Below are 25,603 nucleotides of genomic sequence, written 5' to 3'. Positions count from 1 at the left end.
CGCTGTTCTGATATCCAGAAGCTCTTTTCGGTCATAAGAGACAGTGGCAGAAACATTATGTACAAAATAAGTTACAAATAATGTGAAAAAACACAATAGCACAATTGGTTAAGAGCCCTTAAAATGGCAGCCATCTCCTCCAGCGCCATTAAGTCTGCACTACAGGTGGAGATGGGAGACATATCATTGCGGATTAGGAGACAGCCGCTGGCAATTAAATATTGGGTCAACCTACAGGGACATGCGGTGTCTCATCCTGCGAAAGCGATTTTACAGGCATGCTGGGAACATGAGTGAGGACAGAACACAAGCTTTGGGTGGGTGGGTAATACTCAGACGAGGGAGATGGGACTGTATGGAAGGGAGTGTAGTCCAACAGTAGCTATTCCTGTAAACCCACCATGGCTACTCTTGCTTCCAGTAGTTGATCTAGAAGTGTTGGAGAGACTAGGGAGGGTGTTGATCCATCTGATTTTTTAAATAGACGTTTGGATACTGTGTATATGGATTGTGTGGCCATTTACACAGATAATTAAGAAGATCCAAGGACATGAAGTACTGGGTCAGCATTTGTAGTGCAGGATCGTGGGGTGGCAGTCAGGAAACATATTACAAATCATTTGGCTGTATATACGGCGGAGCTGATGGCCACACTTTTAGCCTTGCAGTGGGCGGAGAAAGTATTGTCCAACAGAGTAGTTATTTGCTCTGATTCATGTGCAGTGTTGATGAGTCTGCAGTCCTTTAGCTCATGTAACAGACAAAACCTGCTTTATGATGTATTACAAACCCATGGCAGGATTAGACAGATGGGTATACAGATAAGAGTTACTTGGGTCCCAGCCCATGTGGGGGTGGAGGGGAACGAGGCAGTTGAAGTACTGTACTGGCTAAACAAGCACTTAGTCATGCAGATGTTGATGTTGTAGTTTCAATGAGCGAGGCAGAGGCAAAAAGCCTAATATGGACAGTGAGTGTGCAGAGATGGCAGGAGCTGTGGAATAGAGATACTTATGTCAGGCATTTATTTCAAGTACAGAAGAAAGTCGGGGAGGACAGTAGGAAGGGACAGAAGAAAGGAGACTATTTTTACAAGATTAAGGGTTGAGACACAGCCGGTTGAATACGACTTTAAATGTGATAGGAAAGCATCCAACAGGAAAGTGTGATTATTGCCAGAAAACAGAGATAGTGTAGCATGTATTGATTCAGTACGGGCAGCGTGAGAGGGAAAGAGAGAGGTTGAGAACAAAATATTTGAGTCTGTATTTAGATATATTTTTTAAGAGAAACGGGGCTGGCAGGTAGGATTTAGTTTCTCCCTCCAGTGCAGTAGGTGACGGCAATGAACCATCATGTTGGATGCCAACCCCCACCGAAGAAGAAGAAGAAGAAGAAGAAGAAGAAGAAGAAGGAAATTCCGGTCTAGTTTCAGAGTTTCGCGCGCGCTCGAATGTCAGACAAAGAAATGCGGGTGCATTCAGCTATCAACATTTTCGATTAAATGTATACATTTGCATAACTTCAGAAATGGCAGCTGCTGATTACCACCAGGCCTCTCTACCGGACTTGTTGCCTCTGTACTACCGCCGACTTTTCCCTTTCTCTCAATACCACCGGTGGCTGAACTATGGAGGAGGTAAGTACAGTAAGCTAGCTACTGCTAGCCTCTACGCTTCCGAGTGGGAAGTTCTCTCTCTCTCCCCACTCGAACAGTTATTTTATTCAGAATGTTCAATAAACTCTACCGGTTGGTTGTCAGCTAACGTTATGTTGCTGGAAATTTGAGACAAACGTCAACAGCAATTTTTTCTTTTTTTCTTCTATCGCCTGACGCATGCGCAAACAATGTTAATACATCAACGCATGTATTATACCTACATAATTTTGCGCAGGTGTTAGAATTGAACGGCAGTACCAGCAAAGACAGTATAGTATGAAGATAGGCTAAAACTCTAGTATAGGTAGCAGAATCGCTGGAGTAACTATTTTAATGGACGTGTCGAGAGACAATACAGGCGTAACATGGTTTCTCCACAGGTAGAACAACGCGGTCCAAACACTTAAAAGACACACCCTATCCTCTGAGCCCCCAAATTAAATGGGCACTTCTGATGTCGTCTGAAGAATAGACACTTGCAGGGCAAGGGAGGAAGGAATCATTTTTAAAATGGACCACCCTTGGCCTGAAATATATCACTTGTTCATCCCGCGACGATTGTGTTTTCAGCCACCTGTAACTTGTGGGTGCTTTATATGCGCTGCAGTCAATTATGAGTGCATGTCAACGTATGTTAAATCTATAATTATTAATATATGCCTACAGTATGATAGCTAGCAAATTAATTAGCTAAGTAACGTTAGCCTGCCTAACTGGAACTTCTGAAGGAAAATGTTTTATTTCTATAATTTCCAAAGGCTACCCAAACAAAAATATTTACTTTGTACGTAGTAGCAAAATGTTTAACTTATTTGCTTTCGTTTTTACTTACACTTGTATGTTGACTTCTCCATTGATGTTGTTTTTAAGTTTTCGCTGACTTTTCTTAGCGGATGTACAATCTTCGTGAATTGAATTATGGGGAGTTTCAGACCCGGCAAAGCCGACTGAAAACGAGGGCTGAGGGGCTTATGTTGCAAACTTACCTGTCTTGGCTAATCATTTGGACCACCCTCCAAGATGGTGACGGGGATTCCGCCAGGGCATAAGGCGAGGGTAAGTGGATGAGGGTGTCTCTCTTAAGTGTTTGGACAGTAGTGGGAGTAGATGGATTTTGTTCCCAAAACTATAATCTGTTATGAAAGGGAAAGGGGATACCTAGTCAGTTGTACAACTGAATGCATTCAACTGACATGTGTCTATCGCATTTAACCCAACCCCTCTGAATCAGAGGTGTGGGGGGGCTGCCATAATCCATATAAATGTATAAAAAAAATACTAAAGTGATAACACATTTACATAAGTATTCAGAACCTTTACTCAGTACTTTGTTTAAGCACCTTTAGCAGCTATTACAGGCTCGAGTCTAATTGGGTATGAGGCTACAAGCTTGGCACACCTGTATTTGGGGAGTCTCTCCCATTCTTCTCTGCAGACCCTCTCAAGCTCTGTTAGGTTGGATGGGGAGCGTTGCTGCACAGCTATTTTCAGGTCTCTCCAGAGATGTTGGATCGGGTTCAAGTCCGGCCTCTGGCTGGGCCACTCAAGGACATTCAGTGACTTGTCCCGAAGCCACTCCTAAGTTGTCCTGGCTCTGTGCTTACGGTTGTTGTCCTGTTGGAAGGTGAACCTTCACCCCAGTCTGGGGTCCTGAGCGCTCTGGAGGAGGTTTTCATCAAGGATCTCTCTGTACTTTGCACCGTTCATCTTTCCCTCGATTCTGACTAGTCTCCCAGTCCCTGCCACTGGAAACATCCCCACAGCATTCTGCCACCACCATGCTTCTCCATAGGGATGGTGCCAAGTTTCCTCCAGACGTGACGCTTGGCATTCGGGCTTCATCAGACCAGAGAATCTTGTTGATCATGGTCTGAGATTCCTTTAGGTGCCTTTTGACAAACTCCAAGCGGGCTGTCGTGGCTTTTACTGAGGAGTGGCTTCTGTCTGGCCACTCTACCATAAATGCCTGATTTGGCGGAGTGCAACAGAGATGGTTGTCCTTCTGGAAGATTCTCGCATCTCCACAGAGGAACTCTGGAGCTCTGTCAGAGTGACCATCGAGTTCTTGGTCACCTCCCTGACCAAGGCCCGTCTCCCCTGATTTCTCTGTTTGGCCAGGTGGTCAGCTCGAGGAAGAGTCTTGGTGGTTCCAAACTTCTTCCATTTAAGAATGATGCAGGCCACGGTGTCCTTGGGGATCGTCAATGCTGCAGACATTGTTTGGTACTCTTCCCCAGATATGTGCCTCGACACAGTCCTGTTTCGGGGCTCTACTGACAATTCCTTCGACCTCATGGCTTGTTTTTTGCTCTGACATGCTGCATAACTGTGGGACCTAACATTGACCGCTCTGTGCCTTTCCAAATCATGTCCAATCAATTTAATAAAAAGACATGTCATCTTACTGTCAACTGCGTTTATTTTTCGGCAAATTTAACGTGTAAATATTTGTATGAACATAAGATTCAACAACTGAGACATTAACCTCTCTAGGGTATGTGGGACGAAATCGTCCCACCTAGTCAACAGCCAGTGGAATCCCGTGGCGCGATATTCAAATACCTTAGAAATGCTATTACTTCAATTTCTCAAACGTATGACTATTTTACACAATTTTAAAGACAAGACTCTCGTTAATCTAACCACACTGTCCGATTTCAAAAAGGCTTTACAACGAAAGCAAAACATTAGATTATGTCAGAGTACCCAGCCAGAAATAATCAGACACCCATTTTTCAAGCTAGCATATGTCACATAAACCCAAACCACAGCTAAATGCAGCACTAACCTTTGATCTTCATCAGATGACAACCCTAGGACATTATGTTATACAATACATGCATGTTTTGTTCAATCAAGTTCATATTTATATAAAAAAACAGCTTTTTACATTAGCATGTGACGTTCTGAACTTGCATACCCCCGCAAACTTCCGGTGAATTTACTAAATTACTCACGATAAACGTTCACAAAAAACATAATTATTTTAAGAAATATAGATACAGAACTCCTCTATGCACTCGCTATGTCCGATTTTAAAATAGCTTTTCGTTGAAAGCACATTTTGCAATATTCTGAGTAGATAGCCCGGCATCACAGGGCTAGCTATTTAGACACCCACCAAGTTTAGCCCTGACCAAAGTCCGATTTACTATAAGAAAAATGTTATTACCTTTGCTGTTCTTTGTCAGAATGCACTCCCAGGACTTCTACTTCAATAACAAATGTTGGTTTGGTTCAAAATAATCCATAGTTATGTTCAAATATACTCTGTTTTGTTCATGCGTTCAAGACACTATCCGAATGGTAAAGAAGGGTGACGCGCACGACACATTTCGTGACAAAGAAATTCAAAATATTCCATTACCGTACTTCGAAGCATGTCAACCGCTGTTTAAAATCAATTTTTATGCAATTTTTCTCGTAAAAAAACGATAATGTTCAGACCGGGAATCTGTGTTTGTTCAAAGAAAGAGAAAATAAAAACATGGGATCCCCTCGTGCACGAGCCTCAGTCTGATGGTACTCTGACCGGCCACTATCCAAACGCACTAATGTTTTTCAGCCAGAGGCTGGAATTACATCATTCAGCTTTTTCCCGGGTTCTGAGAGCCTATGGGAGCCTTAGGAAGTGTCACGTTAAAGCAAAGATCCTCAGTTTTCAATAAACAGAGCCAAGAAGAACAAGAACTTGTCAGACAGGCCACTTCCTGTAAGGAATCTTCTCAGGTTTTTGCCTGCCATATGAGTTATGTTATACTCACAGACACCATTCAAACAGTTTTAGAAACTTTAGGGTGTTTTCTATCCAAAGCCAATAATTATATGCATATTCTAGTTACTGGGCAGGAGTAGTAACCAGATTAAATCGGGTACGTTTTTTTATCCGGCCGTGCAAATACTGCCCCCTATCCCCAACAGGTTAAAATAATTGTTTTTTGTGAACGTTTATCGTGAGTAATTTAGTAAATTCACCGGAAGTGTGCTAGTTCTGAACGTAACATGCTAATGTAAAAAGCTGTTTTTTGATATAAATATGAACTTGATTGAACAAAACATGCATGTATTGTATAACATAATGTCCTAGGATTGTCATCTGATGAAGATCATCAAAGGTTAGTGCTGCATTTAGCTGTGGTTTGGGTTTATGTGACATTATATGCTAGCTTGAAAAATGGGTGTCTGATTATTTCTGGCTGGGTACTCTGCTAACATAATCTAATGTTTTGTTTTCGTTGTTAAGCCTTTTTAAAATTGGACAGTGTGGTTAGATGAACGAGAGTTGTCTTTAAAATGGTGTAAAATAGTCATATGTTTGAGAAATTGAAGTAATAGCATTTCTAAGGTATTTGAATATCGCGCCACGGGATTACACTGGCTGTTGCGTAGGTGGGACGATTTCGTCCCACCTAGCCCAGAGAGGTTAAAGGGAGTGCTCCTAATCTCAGCTTGTTACCTGTATAAAAGACACCTGTCCACAGAAGCAATCAATCAGATTCCAAACTCTCCACCATGGCAAGATCAAAGAGCTCTCCAAGGATGTCGGGGACACACTACGCCGTGAAGGACTGAAATCCTGCAGCGCCCGCAAGGTCCCCCTGCTCAAGAAAGCACATATACATGCCCGTCTGAAGTTTGCCAATGAACATCTGAATGATTCAGAGGACAACTGGGTGAAAGTGTTGTGGTCAGACGAGACCAAAATGGAGCTTTTTAGAATCAACTCAACTCGCTGTGTTTTGAGGAGGAATGCTGCCTATGACCCCAAGAACACCATCCCCACCGTCAAACATGGAGGTGGAAACATTATGCTTTGGGGGTGTTTTTCTGCTAAGGGACACGACAACTTCACTGCATCAAAGGGACGATGGACGGTGCCATGTACCGTCAAATCTTGGGTGAGAACCTCCTTCCCTCAGCCAGGGCATTGGAAATGGGACGTGGATGGGTTTTCCAGCATGACAATGACCCAAAACACACGGCCAAGGCAACAAAGGAGTGGCTCAAGAAGAAGCACATTAAGGTCCTGGAGTGGCCTAGTCAGTCTCCAGACCTTAATCCCATAGAAAATCTGTAGAGGGAGCTGAAGGTTTGAGTTGCCAAACGTCAGCCTCAACCTTAATGACTTGGAGTAGATCTGCAAAGAGGAGTGGGACAAAATCCCTCCTGAGATGTGTGCAAACCTGGTGTCCAACTACAAGAAACGTCTGACCTCTGATTGCCACCAAGTACTAAATCATGTTTTGCAGAGGGGTCAAATACTTATTTCCCTCATTAAAATGCAAATCATTTTATAACATTTTTTACATGTGTTTTGGGGATTTTTTTGTTATTCTGTCTCTCACTGTTCAAATAAACCTACCATTAAAATGCTAGACTGATCATTTCTTTGTCAGTGGGAAAATGTACAAAATCAGCAGGGGATAAAATACCTTTTTCCCTCACTGTATATTTCTATTGGAAGTATTTAATCATTTGCATTTGTCTACTTAAGGTAAAATGTTTGTTTCTGTCTCCATAACATATTGTAAATACACTGCTCAAAAAAATAAAGGGAACACTTAAACAACACAATGTAACTCCAAGTCAATCACACTTCTGTGAAATCAAACTGTCCACTTAGGAAGCAACACTGACAATACATTTCACATGCTGTTGTGCAAATGGAATAGACAACAGGTGGAAATTATAGGTAATTAGCCAGACACCCCCAATAAAGGAGTGGTTCGGCAGGTGGTGACCACAGACCACTTCTCAGTTCTTATGCTTCCTGGCTGATGTTTTGGTCACTTTTGAATGCTGGCGGTGCTTTCACTCTAGTGGTAGCATGAGACGGAGTCTAAAACCCACACAAGTGGCTCAGGTAGTGCAGCTCATCCAGGATGGCACATCAATGCGAGCTGTGGCAAGGTTTGCTGTGTCTGTCAGCATAGTGTCCAGAGCATGGAGGCGCTAGCAGGAGACAGGCCAGTACATCAGGAGACGTGGAGGAGGCCGTAGGAGGGTAACAACCCAGCAGCAGGACCGCTACCTCCGCCTTTGTGCAAGGAGGAGCAGGAGGAGCACTGCCAGAGCCCTGCAAAATGACCTCCAGCAGGCCACAAAGTTGCATGTGTCTGCTCAAACGGTCAGAAACAGACTCCATGAGCGTGGTATGAGGGCCCGACGTCCACAGGTGGGGGTTGTGCTTACAGCCCAACACCGTGCAGGACGTTTGGCATTTGCCAGAGAACAGCAAGATTGGCAAATTCGCCACTGGCGTCCTGTGCTCTTCACAGATGAAAGCAGGTTCACACTGAGCACATGTGACAGAGTCTGGAGACGCCGTGGAGAACGTTCTGCTGCCTGCAACATCCTCCAGCATGACCGGTTTGGCGGTGGGTCAGTCATGGTGTGGGGTGGCATTTCTTTGGGGGGCCGCACAGCCCTCCATGTGCTCGCCAGAGGTAGCCTGACTGCCATTAGGTACCGAGATGAGATCCTGAGACCCCTTGTGAGACCATATGCTGGTGCGGTTGGCCCTGGGTTCCTCCTAATGCAAGACAATGCTAGACCTCATGAGGCTGGAGTGTGTCAGCAGTTCCTGCAAGAGGAAGGCATTGATTCTATGGACTGGCCCGCCCGTTCCCCAGACCTGAATCCAATTGAGCACATCTGGGACATCATGTCTCGCTCCATCCACCAACGCCACGTTGCACCACAGACTGTCCAGGAGTTGGCGGATGCTTTAGTCCAGGTCTGGGAGGAGATCCCTCAGGAGACCATCCGCCACCTCATCAGGAGCATGCCCAGGTGTTGTAGGGGGGTCATACAGGCACGTGGAGGCCACACACACTACTGAGCCTCATTTTGACTTGTTTTAAGGACATTACATCAAAGTTGGATCAGCCTGTAGTGTGGTTTTCCACTTTAATTTTGAGTGTGACTCCAAATCCAGACCTCCATGGGTTGATAAATTGGATTTCCATTGATTTATTTGTGTGATTTTGTTGTCAGCACATTCAACTATGTAAAGAAAAGTGTTTAAGATTATTTCATTCATTCAGATCTAGGACGTGTTATTTTAGTGTTCCCTTTTATTTTTTTGAGCAGTATATATCCAACGCAAAAAAATCTACATTTTAAATGGTATTAATATTAATTCCCATGTATTCCTGTTAATTCCCACAAAGTGTCCACCACTGAATGTTCCCCAAAATGTGCAACCCTTGTGCCCTCACACCCGCATAGTCTCTTGGTTTGTATCTAGAGGGCTGGCAGAAGGAGCAGTTATGGAACTTGCACTTGGTGTCGCTCTGGATAAGAGCGTCTGCTAAATGACTAAAATGTAAAAAAATGGTGCACTGGGTTAAATCTGTAAGGCCATCAGCGTCTTTTCTCACAGTGGTATGCTGTCGAACACAAACATAAGCGATGAATATTTGAGTAAATTAGTTAGCTAGATGAGTTGATAACCAGGGGTGAACTAAAGGTCGACCGATTATTTATTTTTTTGACGCCGATGCCGATTTATTGAAGGACCAAAAAAGCCGATGCCGATTAATCGGACAAATTTTTTTACAATTAGTTTTTTTTTTTTTATATATTTTTTTTTATAATGACAATTACAACAATACTGAACACTAATTTTAACTTAATATAATACATCAATAAAATCAATTTAGCCTCAAATAAATAATGAAACATGTTCAATTTGGTTTAAATAATTCAAAACAAATTGTTGAAGAAAGTAAAAGTGCAATATGTGACATGTAAGAAAGCTAATGTTTACGTGCCTTGCTCAGAACATGGGAACATATGAAAGCTAGTGGTTCCTTTTAACATGTGTCTTCAATATTCCCAGGTAAGAAGTTTTAGCTTGTAGTTATTATATTATTATAGGACTATTTATCTCTATACGATTTGTATTTCATATACCTTTGACTATTGGATGTTCTTATAGGCACTTTAGTATTGCTTGTGTAACAGTATAGCTTCCGTCCCTCTCCTCGCTCCTACCTGGGCTCAAACCAGGAACACATGCAGCGTTACCCATGCAGAGGAAGGGAAAAAAACTACTCCAAGTCTCCGAGTGACGTTTGAAACGCTATTAGCGTGCACCCGGCTAACTAGCTAGCCATTTCACATCGGTTACACCAGCCTAATCTTGGGAGTTGATAGGCTTGAAGGGGTGGGTATAATTTGTGGAACGTTCCAACAGGAATCTGTTCCAAAAAAACGTAAAGTAAAAGGTTGCCAACCAACAACGCATACAAAGTAGCAACGCATACAAACCTAGCTAACTAGCTGCCGAATAGCCTTCAACTCACCACGTAGCTTATTCTTAATGTTTGTCCATAGGCAAACAGATGTGAGGACAGACATTTTTCGGAATAAACGTGATGAGTGAAGAACGCAATGAAATAGACCACTCCCTACCCGGTATCTTATTCTGCCGCTATACAACTTTGTATGCGTTGTTTTTTGGAAACCTTGTTACTTATGAAGTTTTTGGAATCGATTCCTGTTGGAACGTTCCACAAATTATACCCACCCAAGTTGAAGTCATAAACAGCGCAATGCTTGAAGCACAGTGAAGGGCTGTTTGAATGAATGCTTTCGAGCATGCTGCTGCCTACCACCGCTCAGTCAGACTGCTCTATCAAATCATAGACTTAATTATAATATAATAAACACACAGAAATACGAGCCTTGGGTCATTAATATGGTCGAATCTGGAAACTATCATCTCAAACAAGTTTTTTTTTTCTTTCAGTGACATACGGAACCTTTCCGTATTTTATCTAACGGGTGACTAAGTCTAAATATTCCTGTTAGGCATTGATGTTTATGGTTAGGTACATTGGTGCAACTACAGTACTTTTTTCGCAAATGCGCTTGTTAAATCAACACCCGTTTGTCGAAGTAGGCTGTGATTTGATGAGAAATGAACAGGCACCGCATCGATCATATGCAACGCAGGACACGTTAGATAACTACACATGGTTGATGATATTACTAGTTCAACTAGTGATTTATGTTAAGATTGATAGTTTATAAGTCTAATGCTAGCTAGCAACTTACCTTTGCTTCTTGCTGCCCTCGCGTTACAGGTAGTCAGCCTGTTAATCCTTGTGGAGTGCAATGTAAGGCAGGTGGTTAGAGCGTTGGACTGGTAACCAAAGGTTGCAAAAACGAATCCCCCATGAACAAGGCAGTTAACCCCCGTTTCTAGGCCGTCATTGTAAATAAGAATGTGTTTTTAATCTGACTTGCCTAGTTAAATAAAGGTGTGTAAAAAAATAGAAAAAAATAAATGGCAAATCGGTGGCCAAAAATACTGATTACCGATTGTTATGAAAACTTGAAATCGGCCCTAATTAATCGTCCATTCCGATTAATCGGTCGACCTCTAGGGTGAACATAGGGATAACCTTGTTGGTCCTTGTTCTAACGATGTCGTTGTTAATGATAAAGTCTTAGCTAACGCATTAATTCATTTAACTGCTAACGTTAGCTAGCTAGCTTCTTTAACAGGCTAACGTTAGGTTAGCTGTCTTGATATATAGTTAACGTAACGTTAACGTCACTTAAACACGCTTGTTACACATCATTAAAAACGTAGTAGTGAGCTACATCGAAGAAGAATGTAAGATACTGGTAGCTAACTAATGTTATACCAAATCCAGAGCTCTAAGTGAATAGCAAAATGTTACATGAGCTGAAAAACCTGCCGCCATCTATGCCAAAAAACACGCACTGAAAGTTTGAAACACAATGGCCAAAGCAGCCCCCTAAACGATCTTGAGTGGCAACAAGTCGGCTCCTGATCCTCCCATTTCTTAAACCCATTGTTTCCCATCCTCTTACTTCTCTCAACTTGCCCATTTATGAGTCGCTCCAGCACTGCAGCTACCTACGATTCCTAAAATTCCTTCTCCAATAGAAATTCACGATGTCATGGCGACTTTGACTAGATGAGCTCATGCGTAGACCCGATGTTGTTTCTAACACTGAACTGCGCATGTGCAGGCCGTCAAATCAAAGGCACTCCTTCGATATAAAGACAAGTTGTTTTTGACAAAAATAAAAACGTGTCCCTTTCATGAGGTTGGAGTAATAACATGTTCAACTACTTAAAACATTGTCTAGAATCTAGGTTGTGCCTTTAGATTTCGAGAAAATGAACAGCTAAGGAAGAATTTCACTTCTCTCATTGACTTCTCAAACTGGTCTGTTTAGCAAGCGTTCCCAGAAGTCTTGCGATGATGCACCTCTGTGTTTAGAAACTCTGTGGTACCAGTGTTTTAAAAGTCGGTCAAACAATGGGCGGATTCAATTATCCTGAGCCGTGGTGCACCGGGCTATGGCCCGTGATGTGAACGGGAAAAAGCAGCAAGGGAAGACGACCCTTCTCAAGTGGAACGGTAATCTGCGCTGCTTGGTCATGCTGTCAACAAGGCAGCATGGTGCATCGTCCAGAAACATCTATTTTTCATAAAATGAGTGTTTGAATTAGAGGTCGATTTTATGATTTTTCAACGCCAATACCGATTATTGGAAGACCCAAAAAAGCCGATACCGATTAATTTGCCTTTTTAAATTATTATTATTTTTTAAATATTTTTATTTATTTATTTTTTGTAAAATTATTACTTTTTTTTTTTTTTGTAATGATGACAATTACAACAATACTGAATGAACACTTTTTTATTTTAACTTAATATAATACATCAATAAAATCAATTTGGCCTCAAATAAATAATGAAACATGTTCAATTTGGTTTAAAAAATGCAATAAAAGTGTTGGAGAAGAAAGTAAAAGTGCAATATGTGCCATGTAAAAAAGCTAACGTTTAGGTTCCTTGCTCAGAACATGAGAGCATATGAAAGCTGGTGGTTCCTTTTAACATGAGTCTTCAATATTCCCAGGTAAGAAGTTTTAGGTTGTAGTTATTATAGTACTATTTCTCTCTATACCATTTGTATTTCATATACCTTTGACTATTGGATGTTCTTTTAGGCACTATAGTATTGCCAGTGTAACAGTATAGCTTCCGTCCCTCTCCTCGCCCCTACCTGGGCTCGAACCAGGGACACATCGACAACAGCCACCCTCGAAGCATCGTTACCCATCGCTCCACAAAAGCCGCGGCCCTTGCAGAGCAAGGGGAACAACTACTTCAAGGTCTCAGAGAGAGTGACGTCACCGATTTGAAACGCTATTAGAGCGCACCCTGCTAACTAGCTAGCCATTTCATATCGGTTACACCAGCCTAATCTCGGGAGTTGATAGGCTTGAAGTCATAAACAGCTCAATGCTTGAAGCACAGCGAAGAGCTGCTGGCAAATGCACAAAAGTGCTGTTTGAATGAATGCTTACGAGCCTGCTGCTGCCTACCACCGCTTAGTCAGACTGCTATATCAAATCATAGACTTAATTATAACATAATAACACACAGAAATACGAGCCTTAGGTCATTACTATGGTCAAATCCGGAAACTATCATTTAGAAAACCAAATGTTTATTCTTTCAGTGAAATACGGAACCGTTCTGTATTTTATCTAACGGGTGGCATCCCTAAGTCTAAATATTGCTGTTACATTGCACAACCTTCAATGTTATGTCATAATTATGTACAATTCTGGCAAATTAATTACGGTCTTTGTTCGGAAGAAATGGTCTTCACACAGTTGTCAACGAGCCAGGCGGCCCAAACTGCTGCATATACCCTGACTCTGCTTGCACAGAATGCAAGAGAAGTGACACAATTTACCTAGTTAAAAGAAATTCATGTTAGCAGGCAATATTAACTAAAAATGCAAGTTTAAAAATATATACTTGTGTATTGATTTTAAGAAAGGCGTTGATGTTTATGCTTAGGTACACATTGGTGCAACGACAGTGCTTTTTTTCACAAATGCGCTTGTTAAATCATCACCGGTTTGGCAAAATAGGCTGTGATTCGATGAGAAATTAACAGGCACTGCATTGATTATATGCCACGCAGGACAAGCTAGATAACTACACTTGGTTGATATTACTAGTTTAACTAGTGATTATGTTAAGATTTGTTTTTTTATAAGTTTAATGCTAGCTAGCACCTGTCAGCCTGCCACGCAGTCTCCTCGTGGAGTGCAATGTAATCGGCCACAATCGGTGTCCAAAAATGCCCATTACCGATTTGTTATAACTTGAAATTGGCCATTCCGATTAATCGGTCGACCTCTAGTTTGAATGTTAAAACTGCTTTTTATTGGTAAGGCAGATAGTGCTTTTATCAAAAGCAATCCCTTTTGCATGTGAACACAGAATCCTACTCATTACTCCACATGCTTAATTGCATCACTTTTGTTTTGAGCCGAGTTCACAGTTGGCTTTGAACAGGGCACCTTCCTAAACAAATGCAATCAACTTTCACCCGGTGCAAAACACACCTACCTGGTCACCCGGGCCAGATTAATATGATCTCCTCACTAGTTTACTGGGGATATTTTGTCTCAAATTTCCAACAGCATAGGGTATGTAAGGATTTCAACAGCTTTACAGACAATGTCATTGTGCCCCATGCCTCTGGCATTTTTTGATTGAAACAGTTTTGCCCCTCCAACAACACTTGCTATCTAGTTCACAACCAGTCAAGTTTTAATGATTGAGGACAACTTCTTTTGCAACCCCTCAGTGACAAAGAACTACTTCCAGAATCGAGAGTTCTCCTTCACGTTGAAGGATGACATCTACGTACGATATCAGTCGTTCAGCACACAGAACGAGCTGGAGAAGGAGATGCAGAAGATGAACCCGTACAAGATTGACATTGGAGCAGTCTACAGTCACAGGGTGGGGTTCCATTACTCACTGTCTGGATCTGACCACCACTTGCTCACATACTCTTGCGTTCTTCTCCCTTTGTGTGTGTCTCTCTTCTCTTTCTCTCTCTCTCTCTCTCTCCTCTTTTTTTTTTTTGTCACTCAAGTGCCCATTCTATTTTACTTCTTCTGCCACCCTCAGCCCAATCAGCACAACACAGTCAAGTCGGGATCCTTCCAGGCTCTGGAGAAGGAGCTGGTGTTTGATATTGATATGACAGACTATGATGACGTCAGAAGCTGTTGCAGGTACTTGATCACATTAGCCAGAAAGTGTCTGTAGTTAAACCATCTTTACAATTGTAAAGTTGTGGAGTATGTTTGAATGTACAACAGATTATAATTTGAGGATGGTAAGTTTTGGCGATCTGGGACTGTTCATCGGCTGTCTTGTATTGCAGTGGTGCAGACATCTGCCCAAAGTGCTGGACTCTGATGACCATTGCCATCCGTATATTGGACCGGGCCCTTCGAGGTGAGTCAGAAAAATGGTTAATTTTCACAGGTTCAAGACGAGCTCATTTTTAATCTTATCTGTCTATTGGTCATTTTACAAAATTGTCTGTTGATTAATTTTCATTGTAACCTGTGTTTGTTGACTTTTTTCTGGGGTGCTCCAGATGACTTCGGTTTCCAGCACTGCCTGTGGGTGTACTCTGGCAGGAGAGGGGTGCATTGCTGGGTGTGTGACGAGGCTGCCCGGAAGCTCTCTGTGGCGGCACGCTCCGCTGTGGCTGAGTACTTGAGTCTGGTCAAGGTAAGACCTCTTCTCATGACATCATAACCCACTCTAGGCTAAAAGAGTTTTCCAACAATCAAGGGTTATACTCTTCTTGGCTATATTTTAATGGATTAGTAGACTCAATCACATGCAATATTTGATAGAGGTGATGCGGGAGCCTTACATTTCTCGACTTGTTCATTTAAGTCAAGAAGTTCTGAGAAAAGAAATGCTAACAATCATAAGATCAACATCATCAAAGTGATATCAACACTGGAGATTGTCACACAAAAAAAGCAAACTTGCAGTGTATATGTAAATCAGTAGCTAGGAGTATGTTGATAGGGTGACTATTGAATATTATTCTGTTCTTCAGGGTGGAGAAGAGACGGTGAGGAAAGTTGTGCTGTCAGACCCAATTCATCCATTCGTCATGTAAGATCAATTTTCAGAGCCATACTTGTATCCTTGTTAGCTGTTGTAGGTTCTAATAGTTGAGAAAAGGACCATTAGTTTAAGGTGTTGTCTAACTGTTAAAGGGCAGAATCATGTTGAATTTTGACTGACCAGTTGACCTCTAACCCTCGTCTCCCCTCCAGGGAATCCCTGACTGTGGTGGAGCGCTACTTCTCCCAGTACGCTCTGCTGGGACAGGACATACTGGGTAGCAAAGAGGCTGTAGACAAAGTGCTGGCCCTTTTGCCTGAAGATATCCTTTTCCTCTGTGCCACTTTTCATTATGACACAATATGAAATTTGGCATGCATACACTACATACACTCAGTGGCCAGTTTATTAGGTAACCCACCCAGTTCACGAAAATAGATCGCTCCTACAAACAATGGCCATGGCTTGCTATATAAAGCTGGCAGACGGGCATCGAGGCATTAGAATGGGCAAAACGAGTGACCTAAGCGACTTTTAGCGAGGTATGATCGTCGGCGCCAGTTCCAGAGTCTCAGAAACGGCCGGCCCCCTGGGCTTTTTACACATGTCAATATCTAGGCTTTGCCGAGAATGGTGCGGATATCATGTCCTTATTTAATTTTTTTAATTTTCCTGTTCTGACAGGTGCATGATAATGGCCCATTGTAAATAAAAACAAATTTTGCACATATTATTTAGTATATGTAAAGACAAGATTAATTTGAGAATAGTCTAAATGGTGAGCATATTATCACTTGTGAATGATGTACAGCGCATGCATTTTTCAGCAACTTTTTCAAATCAGTGTTATGCATCATGTTGCCTAGCCCATAGGCCTATATATTTTGCTAAGGTTCATATCACAACTGAAGTGGGCAAATAACACCAACCGTAGCCTATAGGCAGTGGCGTGAAGTACCGAAGTAAATATACTTGAAGTACTACTTAAGTAGTTTTTTGGGGTATCCTGTACTTTACTATTTATATACTGAAAAATATATATATAAACGCAACATATAACAATTTCAAAGATTTTGCTGAGTTACAGTTCATATAAGGAAATGAGTCAATTGAAATGCCTTCATTTGGCCCTAATCTATGGATTTCACATGACTGGACAGGGGCGCAGCCATGGGTGGATCTGGGAGGGCATAGGCCCCACCCACTTGGGAGCCAGGCCCACCCACTGGGGCGCCAGGCCCAGCCAATTAGAATGAGTTTTTCCCCACAAAAGGACTTTATTACAGACATAAAAACACCCCAGCACTCCCCCTGGGACAATCCCGGAGGTGAAGAAGCCGGATGTGGAGGTCCTGGGCTGGCGTGGTTACACGTGGTCTGCGGTTGTGAGTCCAGTTGGACGTACTGCCAAATTCTCTAAAACGGCTTATGGTAGAGAAATTAACATTACATCTCTGGCAACAGCTCTGGTGGACATTCCTGCAGTCAGCATGCAAATTGCACGCTCCCTCAACTTCGGACATCTGAGACGTTGTGTGACAAAACTGCACATTTTAGTGGCCTTTTATTTTCCCCAGCACAAGGTCCACCTGTGTAATGATCATGCTGTTTAATTAGCTTCTTGATATGCCCACCTGTCAGGTGGATGGATTATCTTGGCAAAGGAGAAATGCTCAGTAACAGGGATGTAAATACGTTTGTGCACAAAATTAGAAAGAAATAAGCTTTTTGTGCGTATGGAACAAAAGTAGTGCACTGGGCTTTTACTAGTCCTGTGTTTACAACAACCCCCCCCTGAAATGGACTACATTTTCTTCATATGTATCATTAGACCCATCTAAAATAAATTGTATTTACTGTGATGGTGTAGGCTATATTAAATAGATTTATTAGACTTTCAAATATGTAGATGTTTTAAAGGTCCACATCAGTGCATTGGAGGCTATGCGTTGAAGCCAGAGATTATAAACGTGTTTATTTTAATTAAGTTACTGTAAGACCGGCAGTTATTTGAATGAATCACCTACTGACAAAATGTCATGACCGCCACAGCCCTAGGTGTGACAAACAAAAAACATCCAGTCAGTGGCAGTCCTGTGGGCGAAAGCAGCTCGTTGATTTAGGTTCAAAGAGTGGCAATAATCGTGCATCTTAACAGGCGGGCCACAAACAGGCAAAGGATGGCACAGTACAACAGTGATGTGCAGAATGGCATCTCGGAACGCGCAACTTGTCAATCCTTTTCACAGATGGGCTGGTGAATTGAAGCGGCTCTAGTGGGCACCCGATCACCAACACTGGACATTTGAGGAGTGGAAAAACATTGCCTGGTCCAACAAATCACGGTTCCTGTTGCATCATGCTGATTGCAGAGTCAGGGTTTGGCGTAAGCAGCCTGAGTCCATGGCCCCATCCTGCCTAGTGTCAACGGTACAGACTGGTGGTGTAATGTTGTGGGGAATGTTTTCCTGGCACATGTTAGGTACCTTGATACCAACTGAGCAATGTTTCCATGCCCCAAAGAATTCCATATGTTCTGGAGGCAAAGGGGGGTCCAACCCAGTACTAGATGGGTATACCTAATAAACTGGCCTACTGTGTTCTGTATGTCGCAGTTTAGCAGGTTTTGTGATATATCATTACATGTTGAGGGAGAACATGCCTATCCTTAGCGGAAACTTCACATGTCAGAAAGAAGCTGCTGCAGTACTTCCAGACTGAAAAGAACCCTGAGACGCGCTGGGATATACTCAAAAGTATGGCTCAAGACAAACGTGTAGGTGGCCATGCTCACACAACACTGCAATAAAGAGGGACATAAGCCCTGTTTGAACACAGTACAATAATGTGGTGATGTCAATGGTAGCCAAGCATGCCCTTATGAAAACTACTTTATTCAACCAGACGACTGCCAAGAAGGGCCACTACTTTGAGATGGAGATCATGCTTCAGTACTGTTACCCTCGGCTCGATGTTAACGTCAGTAAAGGAGTCAACCACTTGCTGAAGAGCCCCTTCAGCGTTCATCCCAAAACAGGTGAGGAGAAACTCATGAAGTGCAAGACTAACACGTTGAACCATGACAAACATTTAACCCAAATGTTGCCTGTGAGAGAAATAGTCAAAGGATGCTTCTCATCCAACTAAGGGAGTTAATCTTTGGATGTCAGCCCAACACGCAACACCTTTCCTCCCTACGTTCCTTACTTCCCCACAGGGCGTATCTCTGTTCCTATTGACCTGAGAGAACTGGATTGCTTTGACCCCTTTGATGTGCCCACTATCAGGTAAGCCCACAGTCAATTTGTCATAATAAGCACTTTGTAAAGAGCTTTTCAAAAATGGTATTCCCAAAGGGCTAAACAGAAGGTTTGTGTTGCTTCCGTAGGGTTCTCTGTTGGTATTCTCACCGATCCTGTTATTGTATCTCCTTGTAGTCTGATCTGTGAGGAGCTGGATCAGCCCAAGACTGAAGAGGAGCAGGAGGACACCATGGAGAATGAGAATAAAAAAGAAGCAGGAGAGCGGCGGAAGATGAGAGGTATTCAAAGAGACCAGTGCAATTCATTACTAAGGGAGCCAAGGGATCTGATATGCGTTTGTTCATTGCACGTTGATTTGACTAACAAAAGCTTATTGGTTTCAGACTACAAACGAACAAGCTTGGCGAAGTATGTGAAACTGTTTGATCAATTCTTGGAGGGGATGGCTCACTCAAGGAAAGGGGAGCTTCTTAAAAACAGTGGTGAGTGTAATTTAAGTCCTTAGTGGAAGAATACAATTGTTATTATGAAAATTCCGATCTAAAAGATTATTTCTCAATTTCTTTTCAGATCTTCAAAAGGACTTCTAACCCTGTGCGGTGTCCAACAATAGTTGTCTAATCTTAAACAAGCATGTCATATTAGTTGTTAGTCTGACATTTAAATGATGAACACACATTACATATGCACTGTAAGCAAATGCTTTCAGTTTGAGAATTGTCATGCAAGTATATTACTCTATGAACAATTGAAAATCACAGTTGTGCAAACTTTTATACGGCTTATTGTTTTCTCATTAAATTGACTTTGTCCTACAGTTTGTCAACCTATTTTGTGTCTCAGTATTGCTGTGGTGGAGACCAACTAGATCTAGTCAGTACCATCATGGCACGTGCCTTGCCTAATAAATCAGACTGTGATACCAATTGAGTCTGAAACAAAGCACTGCAAAAACTTGGAAAGTTTCCACACAAGCCAGAATGTATAATACAATGATATTTGAATTTACTCTACCAGTTGTTTGTGAGGTTGGGCCTTCAGTGGGTTGAAATCTGAGTCAAAGTATCCTACAGGAAAGTATTATTTCCCTGACTTTTTAGAGTGCCGTTACTGTCGTTGATATTTCTATCACCTGGCACATGCACCAAATCATGTAAACACCTGCAAGACTTCGGTTAGTATGCGTGCATCGTGTACATGTACTACCATCTTGTGCATGTTCCTTAGGCCTCAAGCAAACAAATATTGATTGCCACACACAGACTTGTGTTTTGATGTCTGTTTCTTGCCTGTGGATATTTTGTCTCAAATTTCAACCCACTGGATGACCAACCCCACAGACAATCGGCAGAGTAAGATCAAATATAATTTTATTCAACATTCGTGACAGACAATGGGACATTAACTTTTTTTTTTAAGTAAGTCGAGGACAAGGTCAGAAGCATTTCACCCCTAGCATATATACTCCAGCTATATTATGCAGTTCATTTAACTGTCAGAATGAAACTTTGATAGGCCTATGTACCAGTGACTATAACAAAAATCATTAATACCCTCCAAATAAAAAAAATGTGGTCGCATACACACACTATATACACAAAAGCATGTGGACACCCCTTCAAATTAGTAGTCAGCTGTTTCAGCCACACCCATTGCTAAAAGGTGTATAACATTTAATACACAGCCATGCAATCTTCATAGACAAACATTGGCAGTAGAATGGCCTTTACTGAAGAGCTCAGTGACTTTCAACGTGGCACCGTCATAGAATGCCACCTTCCCAACAAGTCAGTTTGTCAAATTGCTGCCCTGCTAGAGCTGCCCTGGTCAACTGTAAGTGCTGTTATTGTGAAGTGGAAATGTCTGGGAGCAACAACGGCTCAACCGTTTAGTGGTAGGCCACAGAACGGGACCCCCGAGTGCTGAAGCGTGTAGCGATTAAAAATCGTCTGTCCTCAGTTCCAACACACTACCGAGATCCAAACTGTCTCTAAAAGCAATATCAGCACAACTGTTTGTCGGGAGCTTCATGAAATGGATTTCCATGGCCGAGCAGCCGCACACAAGCCTATTCCTAGTGTTGGCTGGTGTGGTGTAAAGTTCACTGCCATTGGACTCTGGTGCAGTGGAAAGGCGTTCTCTGGAGTGATGAATCACGCATCACCATCTGGCAGTCCAATGGACGAATCTGGGTTTGGCGGATGCCAGGAGAACGCTACCTGCCCCAATGCATAGTGCCAACTGTAAAGTTTGGTGGAGGAGGCAGAATGGTCTGGGACTTTTTTTTTCATGGTTTTGGCTAGGCCCCTTAGTTTGAGTGAAGGGAAATATTAATGCTACAGCATACAATGACATTCTAGACAATTCTGTGCTTCCAACTTTGTGGCAACAGTTTGGGGAAGGTCCTTTCCTGTTTCAGCATGACAATGCCCCCATGCGCAAAGCGAGGCCCATACAGAAATGGTTTGTCGAGATCGGTGTGGAAGAACTTGACTGTACTGAGCCCTGACCTCAACCCCATCGAACACCTTTGGCATGAATTATAACACTAACTGCGAGCCAGGCCTAATCGCCCTGCATCAGTGCCCGACCTCACTAACGCTCTTGTGGTTGAATGGAAGCAAGTCCCCGCAACAATGTTCCAACATCTAGTGGAAAGCTTTCCCAGAAAAGTGGAGGCTGTTATAGCAGCAAAGGGGGGACCAGCTCCATATTAATGCCCATGATTTTGTAATGAGATGTTCTACTTCTGGTCATGTACTGTATTTAGCAGATGTTATTGCAGGTATAGTGAAATCCTTGTGTTCCTAGCTCCAACAGTGCAGTAACACCTAGCAATACACAACAATACACACAAATCTAAAAGTAAAATAATGAAATGAAGGTATATAGAAATATTAGGATGAGCAATGTCAGAGTCCGGATTATGTATTGTGTGTGTGTGTATGTATATATATATATATATATGTGTGTATATATATATATATATATATATATATATATGTATATATATATATATGTGTGTATATATATGTATATATATATATGTGTATATATATATATATATATACACTACCAGTCAAAAGTTTGGACACCTACTCAAGGGTTTTTCTTTATTTTTTACTATTTTCTACATTGTAGAATAATAGTGAAGACATCAAAACTATGAAATAACACATGGAATCATGTAGTAACCAAAGAAGTGTTAAACAAATCAAAATATATTTTAGATATGAGATTCTTCAAAGTAGCCACCCTTTGCCTTAATGACAGCTTTGCCCACACTTAGCATTATCTCAACCAGCTCCACGAGGTAGCCAGCTAGAATGCATTTCAATTAACAGGTGTGCCATGTTAATAGTTAATTTGTGGAATTTCTTTCCTCAATGCGTTTGAGCAAATCAGTTGTTTTGTAACAAGGTAGCAGTGGTATACAGAAGATTGCCCTATTTGGTAAAAGACTAGGTCCATATTATGGCAAGAAGCTCAAATAAGCAAAGATAAACAACAGTCCATCATTACTTTTAAGACATGAAGGTCAGTCAATCTAAAATTAAGAACTTTGAAAGTTTCTTCAAGTGCAGTCACAAAAACCAAGCACTATGATGAAACTGGCTCTCATGAGGACCGCCACAGGAAAGGAAGACCCAGAGTTCATTAGAGTGACCAGCCCAAATAAATGCTTATTTGCATAACAATTCAGACCCTTTGATATGAGACTCGAAATTTAGCTCAGGTGCATCCTGTTTCCATTGATCATCCTTGAGATGTTTCTACAACTTGATTGGAGTCCACCTGTGGTAAATCCAATTGATTGGACATGATTTGGAAAGGCACACGTCTGTCTACATAAGGTCCCACAGTTTACAGTGCATGTCAGAGTAAAAACCAAGCCATGAGGTCAAAGGAATTGTCCGTAATGCTCCGAGACAGGATTGTGTCGAGGCTCAGATCTGGGGAAGAGTACCAAAACATTTCTGCAGCATTGATGGACCCAAAGAACACTGTGGCCTCCATCATTTTTAAATGGAAGAGGTTTGGAACCACCAAGACTCTTCCTAGGGCTGGCCGCCCGGCCAAACTGAACAATCGGGGGAGAAGGGCCTTGGTCAGGGAGGTGACCAAGAACCCGATGGTCACTGACAGATTTCCAGAGTTCCTCTGTGGAGATGGGAGAACCTTCCAGAAGGACAGCCATCTCTGGTGGAGTGCTGCAATCAGGCCTTTTATAGTAGAGTGGCCAGACGGAAGCCACTCAGTAAAATACTTATTTTATTTCACCTTTTATTTAACCTGTTTAGGCTAGTTGAGAACAAGTTCTCATTAACAACTGCGACCTGGCCAAGGTAAAGCATAGCAGTGCGACACAAACAACACAGGCACACATGGAATAAACAAACATACAGTCAATAACACAATACAAAAAGTCTATATACAATGTGTGGAAATGAGGTAGGATAAAGGAGTTAAGGCAATAAATAGGCATAGTGGTGAAATAATTTACAATATAGCAATTAAACACTGGAGTGATAATGTGCAGAAGATGAGCGTGCAATTAGAGATACTGGGGTGCAAAGGCGCAAAATAAATAACAGTATGGGGATGAGGTAGTTGGATAGGCTATTTACAGATGAGCTATGTACAGGTGCAGTGATCTGTGCGCTGCTCTGACAGCTGGTGCTTAAAGCTAGAGAGGGAGATATGAGTCTCCAGCTTAAGTGATTTATTTTTATATATATATATATATATATATATTTTTGCAGTTCGTTCCAGTCATTGGCAGCAGAGGACTGGAAGGAAAGGCGGCCAAAGGAGGAATTGGCTTTGGGGGTGACCAGTGAGATATACCTGCTGGAGCGTGTGCTACGGTTGGGTGCTGCTATGGTGACCAGTGAGCTGAGATAAGGCGGGGCTTTACCTAGCAAACACTAGATGACATGGAGCCAGTGGTTTTGGCGACGAATATGAAGCGAGGGCCAGCCATCGAAAGCATACAGGTTGCAGTGGTGGGTAGTATATGGGGCTTTGGTGACATAATTGATGGCACTGTGATAGACTGCATCCAATATGCTGAGTAGAGTGTTGGAGGCTATTTTGTAAATGACGTCGCCGAAGTCAAGGATCGGTAGGATAGTCAGTTTAACGAGGGTATGTTTGGCAGCATGAGTGAAGGATGCTTTGTTGCGAAATAGGAAGCCAGTTCTAGATTTAATTTTGGATTGGAGATGCTTAATGTGAGTCTGAAAGGAGAGTTTACAGTCTAACCAGACACGTAGGTATTTGTAGTTCCCCACATATTCTAAGTCAGAACCGTCCAGAGTAGTGATGCTGGACGGGTGGGCAGGTGTGTGCAGCGATCGGTTGAAGAGCATGCATTTAGTTTTACTTGCATTTAAGAGCAGTTGGAGGCAACGGAAGGAGAGTTGTATGGCATTGAAGCTCGTCTGGAGGTTAGTTAACACAATGTCCAAAGAAGGGCCAGAAGTATACAGAATGGTATCGTCTGCGTAGAGGTGGATCAGAGAATCACCAGCAGCAAGAGCGACATCATTGATGTATACAGAGGAAAGAGTCGGCCCGAGGATTGAACCCTGTGGCAACCCCATAGAGACTGCCAGAGGTCCGGACAACAGGGCCTCCGATTTGACACACTGAACTTTGTCTGAGAAGTAGTTGGTGAACCAGGCGAGGCAGTAATTTGAGAAACCAAGGCTGTTTAGTCTGCCAATAAGAATGTGGTGATTGACAGAGTCGAAAGCCTTGGCCAGGTCGATGAAGATGGCTGCACAGTATTGTCTCTTATCGATGGCGGTTATTATATCGTTTAGGACCTTGAGCGTGGCTGAGGTGCACCCATGACCAGCTCGGAAACCAGATTGCGTAGCGGAGAAGGTACGGTGGGATTCGAAATGGTCGGTGATCTGTTTGTTCACTTGGCTTTCAAAGACCTTAGAAAGGCAGGGTAGGATAGATAGTCTGTAGTAGTTTTGGTCTAGAGTGTCTCCCGGTTTGAAGAGGGGGATGACTGCGGCAGCTTTTCAATTTTTCAGGATCTCAGATGATACGAAAGAGAGGTTGAGCAGTCTAGTAATAGGGGTTGCAACAATTTAGATGGATCATTTTAGAAAGAGAGGGTCCAGATTGTCTAACCTGGCTGATTTGTAGGGGTCCAGATTTTGCTGTTCATTTAGAACATTAGCTATCTGGATTTGGGTGAAGGAGAAATGGGGAGGCTTGGGCAAGTTTCTGTGGGGTTCGCAGGGCTGTTGATCGGGGTAGGGGTAGCCAGGTGGAAAGCATGGCCAGCCGTAGAAAAATGATTATTGAAATTCTCAATTATAGTGGATTTATCGGTGGTGACAGTGTTTCCTAGCCTCTGCAGTTGGGAGGAGGTGCTCTTATTCTCCATGGACTTTAGTGTCGCAGAACTTTTTGGAATTAGTGCTACAGGATGCAAATTTCTGTTTGAAAAAGCTAGCCTTTGCTTTGCTAACTGCCTGTGTATATTGGTTCCTAACTTCCCTGAAAAGTTGCATATCGCGGGGGCTATTCGATACTAATGCAGTACGCCACAGGATGTTTTTGTGCTGGTCAAGGGCAGTCAGGTCTGGAGTGAACCAAGGGCTATATCTGTTCCTGGTTCTACATTTTTTTGAATGGGGCATGCTTATTTAAGATGGTGAGGAAAGCACTTTCAAAGAATAACCAGGCATCCTGTACTG

General features: G+C 42.4%; 1 protein-coding gene across 1 annotated transcript; it reads left to right on the top strand.

Moving 5' to 3' along the window:
* Nucleotides 1-1,520: 1,520 nt before the first annotated feature.
* Nucleotides 1,521-19,695, top strand: prim1 (DNA primase subunit 1). Its single transcript, NM_001141876.1, has 13 exons — nucleotides 1,521-1,639; nucleotides 14,324-14,481; nucleotides 14,653-14,759; nucleotides 14,912-14,985; nucleotides 15,131-15,267; nucleotides 15,608-15,666; nucleotides 15,831-15,940; nucleotides 18,303-18,394; nucleotides 18,523-18,655; nucleotides 18,836-18,905; nucleotides 19,056-19,159; nucleotides 19,265-19,363; nucleotides 19,452-19,695. Exons 1-13 carry the CDS (start codon nucleotides 1,531-1,533, stop codon nucleotides 19,469-19,471), a joined length of 1,272 nt encoding a protein of 423 aa, NP_001135348.1. The 5' UTR covers nucleotides 1,521-1,530; the 3' UTR covers nucleotides 19,472-19,695.
* The last annotated feature ends 5,908 nt before the right edge of the window (nucleotides 19,696-25,603 follow it).

The sequence above is a fragment of the Salmo salar genome, chromosome ssa13 (genome assembly GCF_905237065.1).
Source record: "Salmo salar chromosome ssa13, Ssal_v3.1, whole genome shotgun sequence".
NCBI classification, from domain to species: Eukaryota; Metazoa; Chordata; class Actinopteri; order Salmoniformes; family Salmonidae; genus Salmo; species Salmo salar.
The sequence above is the reverse complement of the archived record's forward strand: the minus strand, read 5'-3'. Positions and strand labels throughout refer to the sequence as shown.